This window comes from Hemitrygon akajei, chromosome 7 (genome assembly GCF_048418815.1).
Source record: "Hemitrygon akajei chromosome 7, sHemAka1.3, whole genome shotgun sequence".
Taxonomy (NCBI): Eukaryota; Metazoa; Chordata; class Chondrichthyes; order Myliobatiformes; family Dasyatidae; genus Hemitrygon; species Hemitrygon akajei.
In genome coordinates this window covers 136084428-136110266 of record NC_133130.1, presented here as the reverse complement: position 1 = coordinate 136110266, position 25839 = coordinate 136084428, and the positions used below count along the sequence as shown (strand labels likewise).

At 41.8% G+C, this 25839-nt stretch overlaps 1 protein-coding gene across 1 annotated transcript in view; it reads right to left on the bottom strand.

The window, feature by feature from the left end:
- Nucleotides 1–311: 311 nt before the first annotated feature.
- Nucleotides 312–25839, bottom strand: part of LOC140730956 (arrestin domain-containing protein 1-like) — an 81985-nt gene continuing 56457 nt past the window's right edge. Inside the window, exons 5-8 of the mRNA XM_073052058.1 lie at nucleotides 17712–17894; nucleotides 11917–12093; nucleotides 7170–7569; nucleotides 312–6924 (exon numbers count right to left, since the gene is read on the bottom strand). Coding sequence (XP_072908159.1) covers nucleotides 6860–6924; nucleotides 7170–7569; nucleotides 11917–12093; nucleotides 17712–17894 — 825 coding nt within the window. The 3' untranslated portion in view covers nucleotides 312–6859. The remainder of the gene's footprint in view (nucleotides 6925–7169; nucleotides 7570–11916; nucleotides 12094–17711; nucleotides 17895–25839) is intronic.

The following is a 25839-nucleotide window of genomic DNA, read 5'->3' as shown; positions in this document are numbered from 1 at the left end:
GAAGTGAACCTAGCATTACAGAATGAGTTCATCTCAGTAAGATCAGAGCACACAGAAACCTGGTGTAAGCCACAGAAGACTGCCAACTTGCAAGCTACCAGATGCTTGCCTCAGCAGAAGGGACCCATATTGACTACTCGGAACCTATCCTCGATCCTGCGGCACTGTTTTTGTTTGAGATGGTGATAAAAAACAGGTAACCTTCAACAAGTTGACTTATTCACCCCTAAACATCATTCTCCAAAAGGGCATTTTCAGGGTTAGATCACTTTCTACATTCAGCTACATTTCATCAAAGAGACACAGCATAATTACTTTGAAAAAATTTATTAGTATGGTGTTGAATTACTCAATTTACATTTTCAAACAATTACATGAAATTCTAAAACACTAAAGTGCATCAATATATCAGTTTATTACAAAATCATCGCAGAGGAAAAAATATGACATCAATGCATTCTACGAAGAGTTCAAACTGAGAATAATTAACCCAGGAAAGGAAGAAAGGCAAGTCCATAAAGCTACGAGCCCAAAGTGTGCTTCAGCACTGTTTAAAGCCATTTCCCTTCTCGACATCATACAAAAACTCTGGTACTGGAATGAGTCCTATTCAAATTCAGACCAGTTTCCAAGAAAAATAATATAAATGAGCTGGGCTTTGTGGGAGAGGTGGTTACTGAATACATTTAAACTTCACAGTTTTGAAACCTTATGCTACCCAAGCTGACATCGCCAAGAACTGAACATCCTGGACTCTGTAGGGTGGGAAAGAAGATAAGAAAAAATCCAGAGAGTTCATTGGGACAAACAGATGTACAGCAGCTTATGCTGTTATCAATTAGAACAAATAGTTCTATTATTGGGAAACAACAAACCATGAGAAAACGGCTTGCGCTGTGGAAAATACAAATTAAAACCAGTTTTAAAAAAAATTATAAATTTTGATTCTGAAAACATAAAAAGATGCTAAGAGTTTAAAAAATATAGTAGTTACTGACAAAAAATTAATAACAGAAATAATTTTAACATAAATAATCCTTGAGGATTTGTACCTGTTAGTAATTTTACAGTTGAGGAATTAGTCTGAACAATTTTTTGATTTATATTTACCTCGTTCTATTTCCAACACAACCCAGAGTTCTGCAAATTGCATCCGAGTTAAAAATGTGGTTGGCTTGCTTCAGAATCATATCTACTTCAAGTGAAACAAAATTTAAAAAAACTTTCATGTGCTTATTAATCGCCTGGATGGATCAAATTACAATATGTTGCTAAGGCAATAATTCACTCCAGTGCACAAGACAAAATTGATAAAGCATGATTAAGATTCAATGAAGTTAATATTAATACAGGAATGAAGATAGCAGGGAGAGAATATCTTTCCCAAGCCGTAACAATGAAAAAAGTACTGTACTTAGATAAAATATACATTACTAGAATTTTCACTGGATCCTAATGAGGTTATATAAACACAAGAGAAATACTCCAATGCCATTCTAAATAGTACAAAAGGCACACAACACTGAAAAACATTTTAAACTATAATCCCTTTGATAGATGCTGGAGTGCAGTACACAGCTTGGGGGTTGAATTTCTCCTTTAAATGACAAGTGTACAGTAATTTTCAATCATATTTTACCAACCCAAGCTTTCTGACTGTGGAAAACATTGACTTAAATGTTAATTCATCTCCTTCTTCTGCCATCTAAATGCTTTAATTTTCAGACATGAATGTAAAGTTAAAGAGGCGCAACCTCAAGTTATACTGCTCATGGGCTTCACCCCAAGGGGAAAACATTTTCGGAGAGATTTTCCCCTGGTACAGCACACTATCTTGACAAGGTGGAACACAAATTATGCACACAGTTTCCTTGTTTTTAACATAATGACTGCATTTGAAGTAAGTAGCTATTAATCAATTGTTTGGTGAACAGGATTCTGCTTGGATTAGAGAACATGCTTTATGAGAAAAGGCTGAGCGAGCTAGGACTTTTCTCTTTGGAGTGACTGAGAATAAGAGATGACTTGATAGAGTCATAAGATTATAAAAAAAGACAGAGTGGACAGACAGCACCCTCGACCCAGGGCAGCAACGGCCAATGCCAGAAGACATGTGTTTAAATTGAGTGGAGGAAGGTTTAGGAGAGATGTTAGAGGTAGTTTTTTTTTTAAAAAACACAGTTGTAGGTGCTTGGAATGCACTGCAGGGGGTGGTGGCACAGGCTGACATGATAGGGACATTTAAGTGCACGGATGCAGGAAAAGTAGAGGATAAAAGGCTCTGTTGGAGAGAAGGGTTAGACTGACTGTGGAGAGGGTTTAAACCGGGCTGGCACAGCTTCACGAGCTGAAGAACTAGACTGTGCTGTACTGCTCTCTCTATGTCTCTACCTTGCCAAGTTCTCCCATCTGGCACTGGATGAGGAAAATCTAAAAGTTGCTTCTATGCCTTGCTAAGTTAACCAAGTATTGAGTTACGCTTTAAACTGCAGCTAGACATTACTCTCTGAGATTGGAGATTTTTCAGAAAATGTTCTTTTCTATTCTGCACCGTGGATCCCAGAGTGGCACAGTCTCAGTGCGGGCTAAGGTGAGTGAGGAGGTTTCAGTGAGCTGAGCAATTCTACTTTTAACTATTTCATTCATTGAAGTAAAAGTGAAGATACTTGAGGCAGCTGATTAATGTTATTTCCCCCCCCCCCCCCGTAGGGATTTTCAATTGCAATAGCTCCCACTTCATGTGGCCCACTAGCAAAAATGGTGACCGTAACTTGAAAGGACCCTGTACCAACACCTGCTGTTTGTTATACACACCAATTTATGTGAATGTAGGAGGCATAATTAGTAAGTTTGCAGATGACACAAACACTGGTGCTGCTGATTATGAGTGTAGTATTCGAGCACAGCAGAACATTGATAAACTGGGCACAGAGGTGATACAATTCTGGGGGGGAGGGGGAGTCTGATAAGGGCAAGGCATATAACCAGGACTGTTAGGGCCCCAGACAGAATTGAGAAATAGACCAACCTTAGTGTGCAAGTTCAAGACTCTCTGAAGTTCTAGGTACAATGTTATAAAAGATAGGTTAAGCCACAGCTGGAGTACTGTGCGTGTTCTGTTCGCCACACCATAGGAAGGATGTGGTTGCTCTGGAGAGAATGAAGAGGGGATTCACTAGGATGCCACCTGAGATGAGATTTTACAGCTATGGAGGGGTTGGGTTTGTTTTCCCTGGAGCACAGGATGGGGCCAGGGGGAGGAATCATCTCGGTATGTTTCCTATAATGTGGCAAGCAGAATCATGCACAATACTCCAGCTGTGGCTTAATCAATCTTTTATAACATTGTACCTAGACCTTCAAAGAACCTTGGTCCTGCACACCAAGGTTTCTTAACTCTCTCCAGGGCCCTAACAGAGCTGGTATATGCCTCATCCTTATCGCAATTATGTGGGGCACAGATAAGGTAGATGGTAAGAAATTTTTCCTAAAGGAAGTGGTCTCTAAGATAGGAGGGCATTTGAATTATCAAGTCATGATGGGCTGAAGAGGAGTTGTTTGAAATGACCTTATGACTGGAGTGTTGGGCGCATTACAGGATGCATTTGCATCGGAAAAAGTGTAGCGGAGATTCATCGGGATGTTGCCTGGACTGCAGGACTTTAGTGATGGGAAAAGATTGGATAGGCTAGGCCTGCTTTCCCCACAAGAAAAGGAGGCTGAAGGGTGACTTGATCAAGGAATATAAAAATAAGACAGACATCAATAAGGTAGCTGGTTATTCTTTTCCCATGTTGAGGGTAATCAAAAACACAAGGGGCAGAGGTTGGGAGGAAGCAGTTTTAAAGATCTGACAGGAAAGTCTTTTTTAAAAAAAGGTGTGGTTGATACCTGATACCTGAAATGGTTTTGTTGGACACAATCACTACATTTAAGAGACATTCAGACAGGCACTTTAATCGGCAAGGTATTGACAGAGACAGTACTAATGGGAATAGAGTAGATGCACAAAAGGGTGGGCTGGACAACTCGATGATGCAATGACTGCAGCTATAGATCAGTTCACATCTCTCTCTCACTCATTCCTGAAGGCTAGAGACCGTGAGAGACTTCAGTGGTCGACTGTTATAAGCACTTTGGACACCTTTGGTCTTCTTTAAGAAATGCATTGTTACAATTTAAAGTAAGAGAGTCTTCCCCAAAGTCAGTTACATTTACCATCTGTGACCTTTCCTGTCAACCCTTCAAGTCAAGTATTCAAGTCAGGAAAAGTTTACACACAGTTCACAGCAAGCACATGACAGGTGGACGAGCAAGGGCAAGCCACTGGAATTATGCAGTGTTTTATTTTCTACAGTTTATGACGAGATCTGGATGTCCTGAGTTGTTCCTAATATAATCAGCTTCAAAACGTAAACAGTTTCCAGTAATCCTGTATCAGATGAGCTAGAAGCAGCTACCAAATGACTTTCAGTTTTGCAAAGCGGATTTAACAAAGCTGTCTGACAACTTGCTGCTGGAGAGAGTACAGCATGCTGCACGCTCACTCATTACTGCAGCCCTTTCCCTCAATCTGCTTTCCTTCCTCGCCGACTACACACCAGTGACTTGGTGCCACTTAACAACCTGTGCATCCAGTTACTCCATGGTACATTGCACAGGAATACCCTTCCCTTCCTCCCAAATTCCCAAAGTACATTTGTTAATCAGGCTGTAGTGCCCACATTAGTGCAATCTGCAAGATAAAACGGTTAACTTAGCAGTAAATTGGATTTGTGAGCGTCCCTTTTCCACAACCTGGACAAATTCCTAAGATATTGCATAAATATGAAAGCTTTGTTTATTATTATTCTAATTAGATATGGTGCTTGTGATTCATAGTGGGACAGGAAAAAAATCAGAAGCAATGAGTTTCACTGGTTTCTACTGTCATCCTTGGAACTGAGCAATATAGTTCACAAATTCCCAGCTGATGCACGTACTGAAATGACTGCAAAGTTAGCTAAAATATTTATAATTTGTGCCTATAGATGGGAGAAGACTTGTATACAAAAGAAACAAGGTCATGACAGTTGGAAATTCCAGGCCAACGGTAACAAATAGTTGATAAAAAGTTATTGTTCCCTTCAATTTTTTTCTTACAAAGCGTAAGGAAAGTTAAAAACCCTTAATTATAATAGTGAGATTAAAATTAGCTCCAGCCTCATTTTTCAGTCTTGCAAAGGAAAATACTCTTCAGTGAACAAAACTGAGTAGAATAAATTCAGATCCTATCTGTTACACATGGGTAGCAGCAAAATGAGAGTGACCTTAACCACTAGTACCACCAGTTTCAAGACAAAATACTTTACTTCACTCTATAAATCTAGCAATGAATGTATCTTGAATTATATTCAATAACAGGACACTGTGGTACTAGCAAATGAAAGTAATTACTTTCAGATTCACCAATGTCCCTACACTGCTCATTGTATACTCTTCAAGAGTGATTCCTCTTAACTTCTGCCCGTCAAGCTTCCTCCCAATCCATCCTTTTCATAAATCTACATCTTTCTGTAGATGTTCCCCAAGGAACTGATGGAAACCCCACCCTACAGGAAAAGCTGGCAGCCAGTACTCCTGGTGGTATTGCACCAAACAGCTAATTGAGAGCTTGCATAGGAATTTATTCAAAACAGCAATGTTACGTTAATTCAAACTCTAAGCATCAAAGTGAAAAATTAAATCAACATGCTTCTAGGTTCCTTGCATCTAAATGCACACTCTCAATTTTTTAAGCCATTAATAAAATGGGAACTCCAGGTAATCCACTTATCTACAAATTACCTGCCACAGACTGCTGATTTCTTGGTTCGACCACTAAAATATATTTCAGTACTGTGCTTAAGAATTTAAATGTTATATAGCACTTCAAACTGTGCACGTAAAATTCCAAAAGGTTACAAATACAGCAGTTAAAAAGATGCACTAAGTAAACATTCCAGTAAGTGGTTTGGCTTTCAACTGACTTCAGTAAGGCTTAAGTTATAATAATGTGCCGAATTTTGAACTTGCCTTTTTTATGTGCTAGTTTAAAGATGACAATATGACTCAGCAAACATACACTTTATAAATACAGTATATATGGATCTCTCTTTCGGAAAATATTCTATCAAAAAGTGCAAAATAACACTTCAAGGTGAAAGGATTGTTAATGCATTTTGGCTGGTATTGGTCCTTCCAAAAGGCCAGTATAACATTAGCTCAGTTGTTATAGCACATGGTGTAAATAACCCACTACAGTGATAAGTAAAAAAGAAGGCTCAAACTTGATCAGAATTGGAAATTAATTCCTATTGCATACAGTCCACCTATAATCACAGATATTCCTTTGTCCAAACAAGCAATTACAAGGAGCAAGCATCATCACTTATTTATGGTTCTTAAGGCTCAATCATTTTCAGCTTCCTCTACAGAACTAGACTGATCAGATAAACAGCCTATTTATTATAAGGTGGAGCTATTCAGCAAGAGTAAAATTATATTTATTTATATACATGAAATGAAAGGCTTTAAATATTTATATTATAACCCTTCAGTGCTTTGCATTCCAAAAATACTCGTAAGGAAAGAACTCAGATTAATATACCAAAATAGTTTATGCTTCCAGCAGGGAAGCAGAAGGCAGACATTCCACAAAGCTGGAGAAAATACCTGTGAGTGTTGATAATGCATCTTGAGAATAAAATATCAACTTCTTCAAACTCAGAATGCATTTGCAGTGGTGAATCATAAAGTCAGGCTGTGCTTTTCAGTAAAATGTCACTAAGAGGCATTTCTGTACACAATCTGCAGTACACCTTTTGAAGTCTATTGTAGGTTAGTTTCCCGCACTCATGCTAGAATTAGCACTGCTGCAACTCTCTTCGTATGTTGGAGGAGGATCTGTTAAAAGACAACAATCAAATTATACATCCTTCAAACCTGCAAGCAGCTTGGCGTTTTCCCTAACCGATGTTTCTAAATATTCAAAGACTTTTAAAACACAAGAATAATCATATCTGAAGCAGGAAATCCATAACTTGGCCTGTATTTATTAAGGCACTATTTATTTAGCAAAATTACATAAAAATAGATAACTATTGATAGTTTATGCATTTCAGGTTTGTTGTAAGAGGGAGACAACTTACCAAATGGCTGGGCCCATGTACTATATTCAGGAGGTAAGATCAGGGGATTTTCTGTGAAATCTGCGACAACAGGTCCGTCTGCATAGTATGGGACTGTAGCACCCGTCGAAATACAAAGTCTAGGAACAGGAATCTGCGTGCCAGCATCACTTTCAAAGCCAGGTGTGTAGCTGAAAGCTTGAGGTGAAGTCTGCTGCTGAGAATGGCTTTTGGTTGGAAGAACGACACTATCCATGGGCTGGTAACCTATTGCCCCAACCTCCTCAGCTGGAGGAGCAGTAGGTATCACTGCCTCTGGAAGCTGGGACTGCCTAGAAGGTGTCAGTGGTGGACTGTTGATTGCAATATTTCCAATATAAATTGGCAAGCTGACTAAAACCTCTGGTGATCGGACAGAAACCTGCAAAACACAATATCAGTCCCATTTTATTCCCGTTTTCCCCATAGTTCTTTAAGTAATAATCAATAGAAATCTACAGTAGTAATGATAAGAAATACCACCTTTATTGCTAGGTTAGTGGTGAACTGATCCTTTTAGCTCACACATCAGATGAGGCTCAGAGGCACAGGGGAAACATGATGACATAAAGGTCAGCCATTTCACTTTTGGTCATCAACTACAGTAAGAGGCCAATAATCTGTTTAGAAGTCAGGATGTCTCAATCATCTGGCTCTGTCTCTTTTACTTCCTTTAAACTCAATGGAAAATTTAACGTATGGCAATAGTCTAATGTTACGTATTCAGGCAACAATAAATATATGAGTTAGGCAAGGGTTTTTATAACAAATAACACGTTTATTAAACACCGAAAACAAACCCCCCAAAAGTAAACAAATCACTAACGTAACCGGAAATCAGCTGTTGTGTGGCAGCTTAAACAGTTCTTAAAGCAATGAAGCTTACAGTCCTTAAAGCGATGTTGCAAGAACAGTTCTTTAAAGTAGTATTGCCAAAAGTTCAAAATGCTCACAGTCCATTTAAGGGAGAGACTTTTAAAGACGATTTAAATTCTCTTTCACGTCGTTTTTCTTCAGTTTCCAAAGTCGAACTTTTCCCACGAAGAATTTTACGAAACGAAACGACTTAAAGGCACTGATCTTTCCTTTACTGCACTATTCTCAATCCTTTCTGGAATCCCAGGGATTAACACGAGAATAGTCAACGAAATCCTTCCGAATAAGGATCAAACAAGGTTGAACCCGTTTCACCGTCGAAAATCGATTCTCTTCAATCTTTAACTCCCGAACTCCGATCTTCACTCTCCACTGATTCTCAACTAGCAGTATTGTAAAGAAACTGCTGGCAATGACCTTTTAAACTTTAGGCATTAGATAAAACTTCATCTTTCAACTAAACTGCGTCATCACATTAAATCACGCAGTGGCATGAAGTCAACATGGCAAATCCAGCCACGAACTGCCCCTCCTCACAGGGAGGGGTCCTCCTTTTATACCCTGTAAAAAAAATCTGTCACATGATCTCTACTGGCGGGAAAATGACGTCACTCCACCATCACAAGACCATTACCTCAAGTCCAGTATAGCTTCAACCCCAGTCACGTGATAAGGGTACCACTGTCATGTGTCACGAGTACGTAACACTAAAAAGTGAATGAAAAGGGTATTTGGGGTATCAACAACACCCAATAATCTGAAAAATTTGTGATTGGTAAAGTTCTGAGTGTGCTGCCATTCTTGGAGCTTTACTGGAGTGATTTGTGCCAGAGAGTCAAAGTTGAGTTTATTGTCATAGACACAAGAACACGTGCAATGAAAAACTTACTTGCAGCATCACACGTGTGCATAGCATTAGAGATGCAATTTTCACATGGAAAACAAATTATTCAGAGTTATGCCAGAACAATTAGAAAGAAAAAAAAGTGTCAATTGTAGTGCTGAGAGGTCATAGTGTTGCTGCACTGACTAGTGATCAGGGTTGTGTAGGTTCAAGAACTGAAACGTTGAAAGGAAGTAGCTTTTCTTATAACTAGCCATGTGGGACACCGCCATACCAGGCAGCGCATTCCAGGCATTCACAACCCTCTGACTAAAAAAACATACCCCTCACATTACCTTTGAACTCACCTCTTTTACCTTCAATGCATGCCCTCTGGTATTAGACATTTCAACCCTGGGGAAACAGATACTTTCTGTCCACTCTATCTTACGCCTCTCAATCTTGTAAACCTCTATCAGATCTCCCCAGTGCTCCAGAAATAACCCAAGTTTATCCAGCCTCTCATGATAGCACATGCCCTCTAAACCAGGCAGCACCCTGGTAAACCTCCTCTGCACTCATTCCAAAACCTCATCATCCTTCCTATAGTGGGGCGACCAGATGTGGACTAACCAGAGTTTTATAAAATTGCAATATGACCTCCTGTCATTTGTCTGCACCTACAGCTTATAAAAGGCACATAAATAGCTAGTGTGCCTGAGACTTTTGCACAGTACTGTAGTAGTTTTATGTATTGCACTGTACTGCTGCAGTAAAAAGAAATCAAATTTCACGACATGTGAGGATGATACACCTGATTCCAATATGGGTCTCTATTGTGGACTGAGCGTGGGAAGGGGGAAGGGAGAGGGGAATCATGGTTGGGAAAAGGGGAAGGGAATGGGAAGCACCAGAGTGATATTCTGTAATGATCAATAAACCAATTACTTGGAATCAAAAGTCCTTGCCTGGTGTGCCAGGGCTGGGTGTGTGTCTGCACCCACCCACCAGCACTCCTTTCTCTGCCACCTGTCCCACGTCCCTCCAGCAGCACTCCACCCTTGCCACTCCTAGTATCCTTTGCTCCCATCAGATCAATATCCACTCCACATTGACAAATACAGCATTGTGCAAGTCTTAGGCACCTTGAGGGGGTGGTGGGGGTGGGGGTGTGAGTGTGGGTACATATTCATACATACACGTGTAACACATATGTTCGAGCATTTTGCACAGTACTGTACATTTTTCAGTGCTTTGTTTCTGTGATCCAGCTCAGTGGAAACCCCTCAACTGGTTCTTACCTATCTCATCATTACCAGAGCATTTCAAGCAACAATTCATCTAATTCTGTCATTAAAAAAATCCCTGCGATACCTTGCAAAACCATGTCAGATTCCATATTTATGTTAATAGTACCCATCTTATCATCTCTCTCAATCGCTTCACTAACTGCATGCTTTAACACCACCTGGTGTACAACCTTGAATAAGACAACGTTTCTTCTAGTTTAGCACCAAGAACTGCAAAACCACTACCTCACCTCCCCCTGCAAACTTGTTCCTTGCCAACCAACCACATACCCTTCCCAAGTTTGAATGACAGTTTACAACAATGACTTCCTCTCTAATCCAGAGTTATGCTGCTGGCACTATCCGTTCAGTAATTGCCTGTAACTCGGCAAACGAGGTTGATTGAGTCAAGAGTCCATTTTATTGTACCACTCAATAGTCTTATAATAGCGAGGTAGAAGCTATCCTTGAGCCTGTGGTACATGCTTTCAAGATTTTGTATCTTCTGTCCAATGGAAGAGGGAAGATGAGAGAACATCTGGGGTAGGTGGGTTCTTTGACTATTGCTGGCTGCTTTACTGAGGAAGCTAAAAGGATAGACAGAGTCCATGGACTCTGGTTTCTGTGATGTGCTGAGGTGCATCTGTAACTCTGCACAATTTCTTGTGGTCAATGCCAAGCCACGAAGCATCCAGTAGCTGCTATACCAAGCCACGATTCATTCAGATAGGATGCTTCCTATGATGCATCAAAAAACTGGTAAGGATTGATGGGAAAATGCCAAATTTCTTTAGCCTCATGAGGAAGCAATATAGCTGCCTGTGGCATCAATATAGTTGGGCCAGGAAAAGCTATTGGTGGTGTTCACTCCCAGGAACTTGAAGCTCTCAACCTCAGCACTGTTGCACCACTCCCCTTCCTGAGGTCAATGACCAGCTCTTTTGTTTTGCTGACACTGAGAGATCTCTTGGATTATGTTATTAAACTATCATCTATTTCCTTCCTACTACAAATCATCATTATTTGAGACATGGCCCACTATGGTGGCATCATCAGCAAACTCATACAAGATTAACATTCACTTAACCCAATTTACTACAAAGCCACAATGTTAAGATCCCATCACCGTGTTCAGAGCCTGGCATACTCATCCATTTTGCTCACTTCCTCCTGACACTCTATACTCTACCAAAACTTCATTTCGGATCTCCCCCTCCCCCTTTCAAATCTCTTACTATCTCTTCTTTCAGTTAGTCCTGACGAAGGGTCTCGGCCCGAAACGTCGACTGTACTTCTTCCTATAGATGCCGCCTGGCCTGCTGCATTCCACCAGCATTTTGTGTGTATTGCTTGAATTTTCAGCATCTGCAGATTTCCTCGTGTTTACATCTCTCCAACACATCTTCAGCCATTGAAGCCTTGAACATTGGAATTCCGCTCAGAGACCATTTGAGTTCACTGCCTTTGTACTCCTCCTTGGCACTTGAAAAGCTCACCTCTTTAATCAAGCACTTATCCTAATATCTTCTATCTGGCTCCTATTTACTACTTTACTGACTTAAGTGTATGCAGTAACTCCCAATCACTCTTGCAAGATGCTAAATCACTGACTATGCTACAATGTTTTGTATTTGCATAAGGTCAGCAAACATTTAATAATTAGTTTTAGCTTCAGTGATGAGGGCCAGAGGTAAAGTAGTTCTTATATGGATTAGATTGTAAGCAATAACATTGTCCTCACCTGAATGAAATAATCCACTTGTATTAAATTACAACCATGCAGAGATGACTGAGGTAATGGTGGCACAATGATTTGCTCCTTCCATTCTGCTTGCTTCCAAGACTTTACTCCAGACCCTTCAACCTCTGCAATCGTCCGCAGGTCATAGATTATTCGCTTTGATTTATAGGTAACTTTCTGAAATAAAATGATAAGATGTTTAATGAGGAAAGCTTCACTAAAATTAGACAGTATAATGCAATACACTCATCAAAAACTGGTGTGCCATGAAAGAGTCCAATTTAAGCAAAACATTGGTTTTAATCGTGTTCTGCAGTAAAGCTGCCTTAAGCAAAAAACATTTAGCAACTCTGAACTAAATGAAAAGTGATAAAGGCTGGAGTGTTAAAATAGTCTACTTCTGGTTACATGTCAAAATTTCGAGATTTCTATCTCTAAGGATACAGAAATCCAAGGAGGCAAAAACAAACCTTTCATATGAAGATTTACAGGGAAATAAGTGGCTGTGAGAGAGAAAGTAGCAAATATTACAAATGCTTGGTCATATGGAAGAACTTCTAAATAAAATCATTCAATTGATTTATTGATCACTAATTGTATAAAGTTTAAATGATAAAAAGCCTTCAGTTATTTATACACAGAACAGTATCAGAAAGGCCGTTTGGTCCTAGATGTCCTTTTCAAAATGATGCTGCATTAAACTAATCCCTCCATTCCCTGCATATTCAGGTGCTTGTCTAAAAGTCTCTTCGATGCCATAATCGTATCTGCTTCCACCACTCCCCCAGCAGTATATTCTAGTTCCAACTTCTGTTTTTAAAAAAAGCCCTTTACATCTTTAGACTTTCTCCTTTTCACCCTAAATCTATGTCTTAAGGGTATTTGACAACTATACTCTGAGAAACAGATTCTGTCTAACCTATTCATGCCTCTCATGATTTTATAAACTTCTATCAAGTCACCCCTGTGTTATTATATATGCACATTATAAGGAACTTCAGTTCCCAGTGGGCAATGTTGGCTGTTTACCCCAGAAATGGAAGTCACATTAGTGAGCTGGTTGCACACGCTCGTGTTAGGCTGAAGCCATTTACTGTAAATAAATACGTACTACCATTTTTACCCTTGCTGTTTGCCTTTATTAAGAACAAACATAACAACCCTGTCAGTCTATGTTCAACTATTAAATTTCTGAATTTAAAAAATAAGTTTAAACTCTAAGCATTAAGGCCAAGTCTGAGGTTACAGCCCCTCAGCCTGTTTCTGATTTTGTGGATAGATCTTGACCCAACTGCTCCATATTATGATACTTACAGCAAACATATGCAAAGTTTACAGAAAGATCTGCCTGCATTTTGCCCCCAAGTTAACACTGGACAACAGTGAAGACATGTCCACACTTCTTAATTGAAAAAGCACATGCTGATGGCTCACCACTAATCACAAAAAGCCAGTAGATCAAAGATAAAAACTAAAAAAAAATTTAGTCAAATACTAAATAATTACATTTAAACTTGGCAACTTCATTCATCACACATGGTTCATCAGAAGTATTGCAGTTTCATGAATTTAATGTAATTAAATAAAATTTACTTTTCAAAGTTCAAGGCTCAAAGCAAGTTTATCAAAGTACATATATGTCACCATTTATAACCCTGAAAATTCATTTTCTTGTAGGCATATTTAGTAAATCCAAGAAACATAATGAAAGACTGCATCCAATAGGATGGACAAACAACCAACGTGCAAAAAACAAATTGTGAAAATACAAAAAGAAAAAAATACATAAATAAATAAGCAATAAATATTGAGAACATGTGAAAAGTCCTTTGAAAGTCCATAGGTTATGGGAACAGTTCAGCAATGGGCAACTGAAGTTAAACCCACTGATTCAAGAGTCTGATGGCTGTGGTGTAATAACTGCTCCTGAACCTTGTGGTGTGGGTCCTAAGGCTCCTGTACCTTCTTTCTGATGGCAACAGTGAGAAGAAAGTATGGCCTGGGATGTGGGGGTCCTTGATGATGGATGCAGCTTTCCTGCAAGAGCACTCCTTGAATATGTGTTCAATCATGAGAGGGGCTTTACCCATGATGGACTGGTCATCTCCACTACTTTTTGTAGATTTTCCATTCAAGGACATTAGAGTTTCTACACCAGGCAGTGATGCATCCAATCAATATACTCTCTACTACACACTTATAGAAGTTGACAGTTTTTATGTCAAGCTGAATCTTTGCAAACTTCTACGGAAGTAAAGGTGCTGCCGTGTATTCTTTGTAATTGCATTTACATGCTGGGCCTAGGACAGATGACACTGAGGAACTTGAAGTTGTTGACTCTCTCCACCTCTGATCATCCAATGAGGACTGGCTCATGTACCACTAGTTTTCTCCTCCTGAATTCAATAATCAGCTCCTTGGCCTTGCTGACATTGAGTTTGATGTGGTACCACTCGGCTAGATTTTCAACCTCCCTCCTACATGCTGATTTGTCACCGCCTTTGATTTGGCCAGCAACAGAGGTGCTGTCAGCAAACTTAAATATGCCATTGGTGCTGTGCCTAGCCTCACATTCATAAGTGTAAAGCGAGTAGAGCAGTGGGCTAAGCACATAGCCTTGTGGTGCACCTGCGCTGACAGAAATTGTGGAGGAGATGTTTTCAACAGAACTTATGCTGCATATCTGAAAACTCTCTTCAAATTGCCTACTCACTCGTTAGACAGAACTCTTTTAGCATCAAGAGCTAAATTTGCATGTGTGTTTGCTGGATGATTTATTTCCACTGCTGACAGCTTTGTCATTTTTCAGTTAGCTCCTGCCACTACATATTTATACCTCAGAGGAAAAGCATTGTTCCTGCACAAAATAAAATGATCAGTCTAAAATTTAACATTGAAATGTAGGTCTCATTTCTACTCTACATTCAAGCTTCTTAGCAATATCTAAAAAACATAGCAACTTTGATTATGCCCATATTCCACCTCACAGTGCATCTCAACCTGCCTCTTTTTTTTAATACTGTGAGACTGTTTGGCTGAAACTCAACATAAATGAACGGAAATTTCCCCCCAGTAAATATAGTGAAAAATGAGATAATTACTGTCAGTATCCACTACAAACTCCATTCTGTTTATAACTCCAATCCTGCTCCAGTTAATGAATAAAAGACACCCAATCTTTTCAATGTTTTAGCATCAATATGATTCCTACTTCTTTGCTCCTCACACTGTGCTAGTTTCAAAGTCACCACTATAAGCAGCAGCAGACTCTGGCTCTGTCTCACTCACCTGCTGCTGGCAGACACATTATCTCTAGACTTGACTACTCCCTGCTGGCTTTCCACATTCTATTCCTTGTAAACATAAGTTCATCCGAAGCTCTGCTGAAAGAGTTGTTCACCTTTGCACCACAGGTGTTCGGCCAGCACTTGCTCCATACAATTCTCATCCTTGCATGGTTCTGCCTTCTCTGCGGTGTATTCTAACCTTGCTTAGCAACTACCAAAGGTTCTGGTTGAGCTGTGCAGTTGGGAAGGACTAAAAGCTACATATTGGCCAAAAGCAGAGAATCAAAGTGATCGGGTTTTCATCATAAATGAAGTACAAAGTTATCATGAAAGTATGGTAAGTAACTGGGGCGGAATATCATCTGATGGCCTCATTCCATGGGAGGGAGGGTGAAAATTGGATAGACTTTGCTATAACTGTGCTGGTATGAAAGTCACAGAACAGAAACAGGCTCTTTGGCCCATCTAGTCTGCACCAGCCTTAGTGGAGTTCTGCTTCCAGCTTTGGTCCACTTATGTATTACACTTGCCATGGATGCTGTTTAAAGAAGACTCTTTCAGTTGATTCCTGGGATAAAGGTGCTGTCTCACACAGTTGAGCAAGCTGGGACCTTACTCATTGATGCTTAAGAATAAGAGGTGATCTTAAGTCGGCTGAATCTCCCTACGGATGCACTTGCAAAGCTCACTGTTCACACTGCCATGGGGAGTTGGCAGTTTCCTCCAAAGTGCTGCTGACTGCAACCTCACAACAGCAGGAAGCAGCCCCTTCCATGATGCACAAGGCCCTTTGCTGGATTGATCTCTACAACTACAAATAGCTGAATCAACCAGTTAGTGACTTTCAATAGCCCACGCCCACAATAGCTACTGATCCTGTCCCATCAGAAAGTCAACAGCATAATTTTATACTGCAAATGTGCTTTAATGTGCAAATGTGCTCTGTCAATTTTACTGTCAACATTTCAGATTAAGTTCTTAGACAGGGTAGATACTCGGGGGGAAGTTTGAGCTGTGAGCTGCAGCTTTAGAATAAATGGTAATCTATTTCAGAAGAAAGAGGTTTATTTGTGTCATGATTTAGGTGGAGCTCAAGGCAAAGTCATTTCATGATTCCATTGAATGAAGAAAAGGCACAAAGGGCTGTATGGTCCACACACTTGTACAGTGGGACTGTATGGTATACACATGTTCCTGGCAGACTATAGTTTGTGCAGCTTCAGATCTGTGCATCAGACATGGCTACAAGTAGCAATGGGGTCCCAGAACGGACTGTACTGGCTCCCTTCTTGTCTACCCTGTATACCTTGGACTTTGGATACAACACTGAGTCATGTTATCTGCAGAAATTCCCTGATGACCCAGGAGGATGAATACAGGTCCCTGGTGGAGGACTTTGTCAAGCTCAATCACCTGCAGCTCAACATCAGTAAGACAAAGGAGATGGTGATGGACTATAGGAAGACTAAGCCTGCACTGCTCCCTGTTACTATTGATGGTGAGGATGTGGATGTTGTGATGACCTAAAAGTACCTAGGGGTGGACCTGGATGACAGGATCAAAAGAGAGGCTACGTACAAGAACGGCCAGATTCACCTCTACTTCCCAAGGAGACTGAGATCCTTTGGACTATGCAGGCCTCTCCTTCACATGTTCTACCAGTCTGTTATCACCAGTACAATCTTCTACGTGGTGCTGTGCTGGGGCAATGGCATCAACGTGAGTGATGCCAACAGGCTCAATGAATCAACTAAGAAGGCTGGCTCTGTTATAGGAATCAAACTGGACACGCTGGAGGCTGTGGTAGAACAAAGGACCCTGTGGAAAGTCCTGGCAATTCTGGACAATGTTTCTCACCCTCTACATGCCACCTTGGCTGAACTGAGGAGCACTTTTAGTGACAGACTAAGACAACTGAGCTGCTCCATATGAGGTCATTCTCATACTCAGCCATTAGGCTCTATAATGAGTAAACTAACAGCCGGGGAAGTGAGGACCTCCTATTGACTGTTTGGAGATAACTTACTTTTTCTTTCTTACTTCTCTTCTAATATTTGTATATCTCTGTACTTGTAATGTTACTGTGCCACTGTAATTTTCTGTGGGATCAATAAAATATCTATCTTTCGATGTTATTCCAATACTTTCTCTTTGGAGGTCCTTTATCCTGAGCCAGCATTCCCATCTCACTGATTATTCACTTTATTTCCTTATACTCTATTCTTTCTCACAGATCCATCAATGACCTTCTGATGTGCAAAAGGACCTTGGTCTGTAGCAGGCAGGCCTCAGCTTCAAAGGCCTAAAGCTTGAATCCTCTCCTAAAATTTCTCCATCTGACGAAGTATCTCCTAACACAGCTAAACATTCTTTTGTCTGAAAATACTCCTGTAAATGGAAGTTGCTTTAGTTAACATTTTTCAGTAATTATGGAGGCACTGCAATCATGTCAGTAAAGATCGACTTAAAATTCAAGAGTATTGAAGATTAGAATTCAATGCAGATTACCTGGATGAGACCAGCGACAATATTACCTATATCCTTCCCAGATTTGTTTTGGATGTCCATTGTAAGATGAATGATTTGACCTGAAGTGTATCCTTTAAGATCAGTGCTCAATGTTAAAGTGATAATTCCACTTTTCACGATCAGGTAGCTAAACTTCTTGGTTACAGTTGCAATATTTGGTTGCTGTGAAGAAATAAATGCTTCAAAAGTTAATTTCAAAATATGACAATGTGATGACAAATTATTCCATAGTAAAGGGTCTCTTGATTTCCTTTAATGACATAGCATCTGTTCATATACAGATATTTGATTAAGTCCTTTAGGTCCCTTGGAAAGAGAACTACCTGCTACACTGGGCCATTTCACAACCCCAACTGAGGTGAAAACTAAACCTTCCCACCTAAATGCTTCCAGTTTCAAGGATTCTAAGTGAAGTTTCTGCAGTTAGCTTCCAGCTCAAACCAGCTTTCCCACTCCATTGAAGGCAGTAGAGTTAACACAAGATTAATTCTTAACATGGCATGCAGAGAAATGAGTTGAAGGTTGGAGGAATAATTGAAGGGAGGATAAAGAACAAAGATATTTGAAATGTATCAGATGGTGAAAGATCCTGATAGAGTGGATGTGGAGAGGATGTTTCCTATGGTGGGGGGAGTCTAAGACCAGTGGACACAGCCTCAGAATAGAGAAGCTTCCTTTTAGAATGGAGATGAGGATCTCTTCAACCAGAGAGTGGTGAATCTGTGGAATTCATTGCCACAGGCAGCAGTGGATATCGAGTCTTTACGAATATTTAAGGCAGAGATTGATAGATTCTTGATTGGTCAAGGCATGAAGGGTTACAGGGAGAAGGCAGGAGATAGAGGCTATAAGGAATAATGGATCAGCCATGATGAAATAGCAGAACAGACTCGATGGGCCAAATGGCTTAATTCTGCTCCTATATCTTATGGTCTTATCCCTGCTCAGAAATAGAGGTATCAAGAAGGCCCCAATGAACATCCCCAACATACAGATCATAAATAAGCAGTATGACAGAATTTCAGTTTATGGGGGGTTCATTACTCAGCCATGTTTATCAAATTGCAATGACCTAATGGTGTTACTCTTTAATGAATCACAACAGGCTGCACTTGTGGATTACTATGTGCATTTCAGTTGTCACTTTATGAGGTTGCACTGAAGGGGAGAGTGCAGAGAAGGAGGTTGTCTGATTAGAAGGCCTTGGTTATGGGGAGTGCGAGTTACAGATAAGCAACTGCTCGTTTTGACAGAGTTGATTAATAAGAGGGAAGCACGTTCATTTGGATTGATTATTTCAGAGCAGCATTTTGAGAAGCGCTAGTTTGAGGTTGAAACGTGGGCTTTGGTGAGGAAGGCAAATAAGGGAAGGCATGATAGTTTTATTTCCCTTCTCTGTAGTTCACTGTTTATTAAAGGGGCAGTAACAACAGTAAGTAGTGTGCCCCTGTGAGATTTATTTGTTCATTGACATAGTGCAGAATAGGCCCTTCTGACCCCTCAAACCGCGCAGCCCAGCAACCTGAAAATTAACCCTAGCCTAATCAGAGAACAATTTACAATGACCAATTAACCTACTGACCAGTAGGTCCTTGGACTGTGGGAGGAAACCAGAGCACCCAGGGGAAACACACGTGGTCCAGGGGAGAATGTACAAACTCCTCACAGACAGCGGCAGGAAATGAAGCTGGGTCACCAGTACGGTAAAGCGCTGTGCTGCCCGAGACAGATCAGGGAGAAGCCAAGTGCCCCTGATGACTACATCTGCAGGAAGTGTGTCTGGCTGCAGCTCTTTTCAGATCTCGTGGATTGGTTGGTGCAGCAGGTGCACTTACTGAGCTGCATAAATGATGCAGCGTATTAGAGATGGGAACTCAGAGAGGTGGGTTCAGCTAAACAGATGCGTAACCACCAGGAAGGGCAGGTAGATAGAGCAGGAGTATCCTGTGGCTGCCCTTTCTGAAACACTTTGGACAGGCAAACTAAAATGAGTGGGGACTCTTTAGTCAAGGCACTGGACCCAGAAAAGCTGGCCAGTACAAGGGCTGAGTTTCCCAACATGGGAGTGCTTGGCACTGTATGTAGGTCGAATAGCCCTTGGGCTTCAGCTCTCTAGACTGTCCTTCAGACCGATGGTGGTTGCTGCCCATCTGACGATTACCACCGCCACTGCCCGATCATGACCCGGTCCCTTATTTTCAAGACTTTCCAGCAAGTTTAGTCAGAAAGAATTTTTTTCTTAAGTGTACTTAGTCAGAGGCTACCATCAGGTGCTTGTGTGCACTGAGGACGTTCTCAAAGCGGCTGTTATAACTTCATTTGGCCTATTTGAGTTCCTGTGCACACCGCTTGGGCTGAAAATGCCGCAGACTTTCTAGTGACTAATAAGACTCTGTGATAAAAGAGATTTTTCTTGTTTACCTGGATGACATACTTGTTGCCAGCATAACTAAAGCCGGAAACGCCACATCTCCGCACACTTTTCAAGTGCTTAAGCCAACCTGGGCTGTTTATTAACCCCGCTGAATGCCAGTTCAGGTTTGATGCACTATCAATAACTTCAAAAGACTGGAAGTAGAGTAAATACTGAAAGGCTTTTATTAGCAGTAAAATGGACCACGTCCAATGCCGGATGACTGCCCTGGACTGTGGGAGGAACAGTGACACAATCGCCTTTATCCAGGGGTCTGTGGGAGGAGCCACTGGAGCAGTCAGCAGAGGGGCGTGTCCAGACAGATATACATGGTTTACCACAAGGTTGTCTACTATTGACTTTCTGCTGACCTGCACTACCAAAGCCCTTGAAGAGTTTTAAGGTCTGGTGAATTTTTCTCATTGTTTCATTCCACCAGCTGCTAAATGTATGCTCCCCTTGTATAGTACCTTCAAAGGCAGTGCCCCTAACTGCATGCTTGAGTGGTCAGCAGACATGACTAGAGCATCTGAATGTCCTACTGGCATACCCGTTTCCCAATGCACCTATGGTCATCACTAATGACGCCTCAGACTATCCTGTGGGTGCTGTGCATGTGGGTTGGAGGCATGTGGCAACTGCCTGCCTTCTTCAGCCAGCAGCTCTGTCACAACCCCTCTTCCCCACCAAAAAAAGAGGAAGTATGGCACGTTTGACTGCAATCTTCTTGGTCTTGACCTGGCCGTCTGCCATTTCCATTTTCCACTGGAGGGTTGGTATTTCACAGCATTCACTGAACCACAAAATTCTCACGTACGCGATAGCAAAAGGGTCAGACCTCTAGTCTGCATGGCAATAATACCACCTGGTCTGCATTTCGGAATTCATGATGATATACAGCACATTGAAAGGAAAAATAACACTATGGCAGATTGCCTCTCACAGCCAACGTCGATGCATACACAGGGACACAGGAGCTTCTCTCCTGTGTGATGTCACAACCAGTTGCCCTCACCCCATAGTGCCTGTGAACTGGAGGTGTACTGTTTTTAACTCCATTCATGGCCCCTCCCATCGGAGTATGAAGGCTTCAAAGAACCTAGTTGCAAGCCTGGAGTGCACCTTGTGTTGTGTGTGTCAGCAGGTGAGAATTAACTGTCCCGTTCAGGCACCATCAGCACCTTTCAAGTTCCCCGAGTGACAGTTTGACCATGTCAATGTGGACCTGGTTGATCTTCTCCCCCACCCTACAGTTTCACACTTCTCCTTACCATTGTGAGCCGTACCACCAGGCGGCCAGAGTTTGTCCCTCTAGCACTGACGACAGCTGCAGACATGTCTTGGGCGTTCATCAACACCTGGATTGCTCACTTCGGTACCCCATCTGATATTTCTTCCAGCCGTAGTCTCCAATTCATCTCAGACTTCTGGGTCGCAATGGCTTAAGAGCCTCAATGCTAAATTGTATCACACCACTGAGTATAACCTGTAGTCCAACGGCCTGTACAAGCAGTTTCACCGTTCCTTAAAGGCTGCTCTGAGAGCTTCCCTAGCAGGCGAGTGCTGGTACGATTGTCTCCCGTGGGTCCTGCTGGGGCTCAGAATGGCTTGAGACCTGCAGTCCTCTGTAGCTGAGTTCGTCATTGTGAAGCTGCTACTGCCAAGCAATTTTATTTCTGACGTGACAACCACATGGTCAACATGTTAGCAGCGTTCTGCCCTCCTCAGTAAACTCAATTCTTTCACACATATTTCTATACATCATGGCGTATAGCGCTCACATTCTGGTTGACCTATGTTCTACCTTGTTCATTTTTTGTCAGCCATGATGCACGTCAACGTCCTGCTTAAGCCCCTTTATGATGGCTCATTCCACGTTTTGGAACAGGGTGATAAGATTTTTATTGTAGATAGGAAGGATAAACCTGAATGTATTTCTGTAGATCACCTTAAACCAGCCCACAAAGATCTGGATCGTTCCACTACCATATCCACGAGCGTGACAGCACACCCCTGGTCGAGCCAAAAGAGCCTGCTGTTACTCCAAACAAGCACATAGGACCCAAGCCAGATGGCTCGATCAAGTTCCAGACAGACCCTCAGTGCCAGTGTTGGTGAATTCTGGGGGGGCGGGGGGGGCGGCGCTGTGTAGGATAATATAACAGATGACACTAAACGTGTTCATAATAGAAATTGTTCCATATAATTTATGAAAACTGTCATTGAGTTGTTGTGTTCATTTTAAGAGATGGTGTCTGACATAATGTCAGCATAAGGTGATTCTTTTGAGCTTGTTCGTAATGGAAGTAAAGGGCTGCACTTTTGTTAAGCACATAAAACAACTCTAACATGTTTTATTCACAAAATCCAATAGGATGCTGAGTAGTGATGAGGGTTATGCAAGCTGGTTCAAGATCCGAATAGTTGAAGCAGCTACTCTTGAAGCTGATGGTTTGGGCCCTCACCCTTCTGTACTTCCTGCTGTGATAGATGGCACGGCCTGTATGGTGGAGGTGTTTGATGAAGGTGCCTTCTTGATACCTCCATTTCTGGGCAGGGATATGCCCATGACAAGACCATAAGATACAGGAGCAAAATTAAGCCATTTGGCCCATTGAGTCTGTTCTGCCATTTCATCATGGCTGATCCGTTATTCCTCTCAGCCTCTATCTCCTGCCTTCTCCCCGTAACCCTTCATGCCCTGACCAATCAATCATTTATCAATCTCTGCCTTAAATATTCATAAAGACTTGACCTCCACAGCTGCCTGCGGCAATGAATTCCACAGATTCACCACTCTCTGGCTGAACAGATCCTCATCTCCATTCTAAAAGGAAGACTCTCTATTCTGAGGCTGTGTCCACTGGTCTTAGACTCCCCCCACCATAGGAAACATCCTCTCCACATCCACTCTTATCAAGATTTTTCACCATCTGATATAATTCAAATAGGTCACCCCACCCCCTCCCATTCTTCTGAATTCCAGTGAATTCTTCTTTTGATGGATTGCACCAAGTCCTCCACACTCTGAAGCTCCTTATGTTCCCGTGCATTTGAAGTGCCATACCAGACCATTATACAAACAGTCAGAATAGTTTCAAAGTATATTTGTGGAGGTTTGAGCATTCAGTAACATGCCAATCCTCCTAGCCTAAAAAAGACACTAGTGCACCTTCATCGCGACTGTATCTGTGAGCTCAGCCAGGAATTTAATATTGCTAACTCCACCGCTAAGCCAGCAATATAGACCGGAAGATATTCACTCCCCTTGCCCTCCCTGAAGTCAGTAATCAGCTCCTTAGCTTTTCTGACATGGAGCATTGTGCTGCCAATGTCACCAGGTGACCTCTCTCACTCTAGTTACCTGACAGATCACCTTCTGTAATTCCGCCAACAACAGTGCCATTGTCAGCAAACTTGTACATGGCATTGGAGCTGGACTTAGCCACACAGTCATATGTGCATAGAATGGAGAGCAGGGGATTAAGCATGCAGACTTGAGGTGCACCTGTACTGATGCTCTGTGAGGAGATGTTATCATTCATCCATTCCGATTGAGGTCTGCCAATGAAGAAGCTGAGGATCCAGTTACAGAGTGAGGTACAGAGGCCCAGGTCCTGAAGTATGATCAGTTCGGATGGGATGACTATGTTGAAGGCTCAGCTGCAATCGATGAGTTGTTGTTGCCCGGATGGTCTAGAGCAAAGTGAGGAGCCAGAGAAATTATAACTGCTGTTAACCTGTTGTGGCAGGAGGCAAATTGGAACAGATCCAGGTAATCTGAGGCAGGAACTGACTCACACCACAACCAACCTCTCGAAGCACTTGATTATTGTTGACATGATAGTTGCCGGATGGTAGTCGACATTCGCCACGTTCTTCTTGGGCACTGGTACAAGATACCTCTTTGAAGCAGATGAGAATCTTAGACCGTAGAAGCTAGATGTCAACTTTATGTATAAATAGAGCAGCCAGTTGGTCCGCACAGATCTTTAAGTAGTCAGCCAGGTAAACCATCTTGTCCAGATGCCTTTCGTGGATTCCCCTTCCTGAAGGATGCTGCACATCAGCCTCAAATACCGAGGTTTAGGGGTATCTGGAGATGTGGGGACTCACATGTGGGTGTGTCACAGCTCTTATCAAAGGAGGCACTGAGCTCATCTGGGAGAGATGGGTTATCTCTACTTAGGCTAACGAATAAGTAATCGGCAGTAATGTTGGACAAGCCCAATCAGAGCCATTGAATGCCCATCTGAGATTCCAACTTTGTTCGAAATTGCCTCTTTGCACTTGCAATGACCATCCAGAGGTGGTACCTGGAGTTCTTTTATGACCAGCCCTAAATGCCACATATCCAGCCCTCAGCTAATTATGAATCTCCTCATTCATCCAGAGCTTTTGTTTCATGGACTCCAGCAAGGGTGTACCAACACAAACATTTAATGCATCACCTTATGAAGTCAATGACAAATATGGATAGTTCATTTAGGTCAGGTGTCAAATCCTTCCTTGAACATGGTCCAGTCCACTGACTTGAAGTCCCAAGTTCACTCTTCCACCTGTATCCAACTCTCTGCAGTCCTCCTCATCGGCACTGTGCTCTTCAATCTCTGTCTGTGGGTAGGCAGGAGGGGCATAGCAAGGTGGTCAGATTTACAAAAATGTGGGCAAGATAGGCACCCTTGATGCAGCGGTCTTGAGGTGAGATGTAGACTGCAGTCAGGATGACGGTGGGGAACTCTTGCAGTAGGTAGAATGGACAGCATTTCACTAGTTTGGGATGAGCAAAATGAGACAGGACCACCTTGTCCATTCACCATGACGAGTTTATTATAAAGCAGAAGCTGTAGGTTTGTCCCTTACATTATGTCACCATCATGTGGAGGTTTTCTAATGACTACACATTAGTCAGGAGGATGCTGGGGGGAAGAGGGTCATAAGACCCTGGGCTTCAGTCTGACTTGAAGCTCTACCTTGCACATTTTCTGGCACAGTGGAGGTCTTCCCCAATGTTTCCAACTTCTGTGCTCACCTTCCAAATGTCTGTTCTGCTCAGTCTGCTGGCTCTGTCCAAAGGTTTACACAATTGCTGAAAAATGCATTATTTACTGAAAGTTTTCACAGAAGTTTTCAGGTTTAAAAGGTCAGATCTCAAGTATTCAATTACATTGTTGTCAGCTGCCAGCAAAATGTTTCCTCTCTCCTGCCACACCTTGGTTAAGGACAAAGGAGGGGAGATACGCCTGCAGTCAGAGGAAATGCTTGAGCATGTACTTCACATCAATATTCACCAAAGAGAAGGACATGGAAAATAGTGAGGTAGTACATAGTACACTAGTATCAAGGAGAGAATTGTAATTTAGTGATACAGCATGTTAACAGGCCCTTTCGGCCCAACAAGTCCATGCCACCCAACTGCACCCACGTGACCAACTAACCGACTAACCTATACATCTTTGGAATGTTGGGGGAAACCTGAGCACCTGGAGTAAACCCAAGTGGTCACGGGCAGAACATACAGACAACAACAGGTACTGAACGTAGGTCGCAGGCACTGTAATACATTATGCTAACCATTATGCTACTGTATATTGGGTCTCTATGAACATTAAGGTGGTCAAGTTCTCAGAGCCTGATGGCATCCATCCCAGGTTCAGGTAGGCTCTCTGGGGCTTTCTAGCCACAGACAAGGTC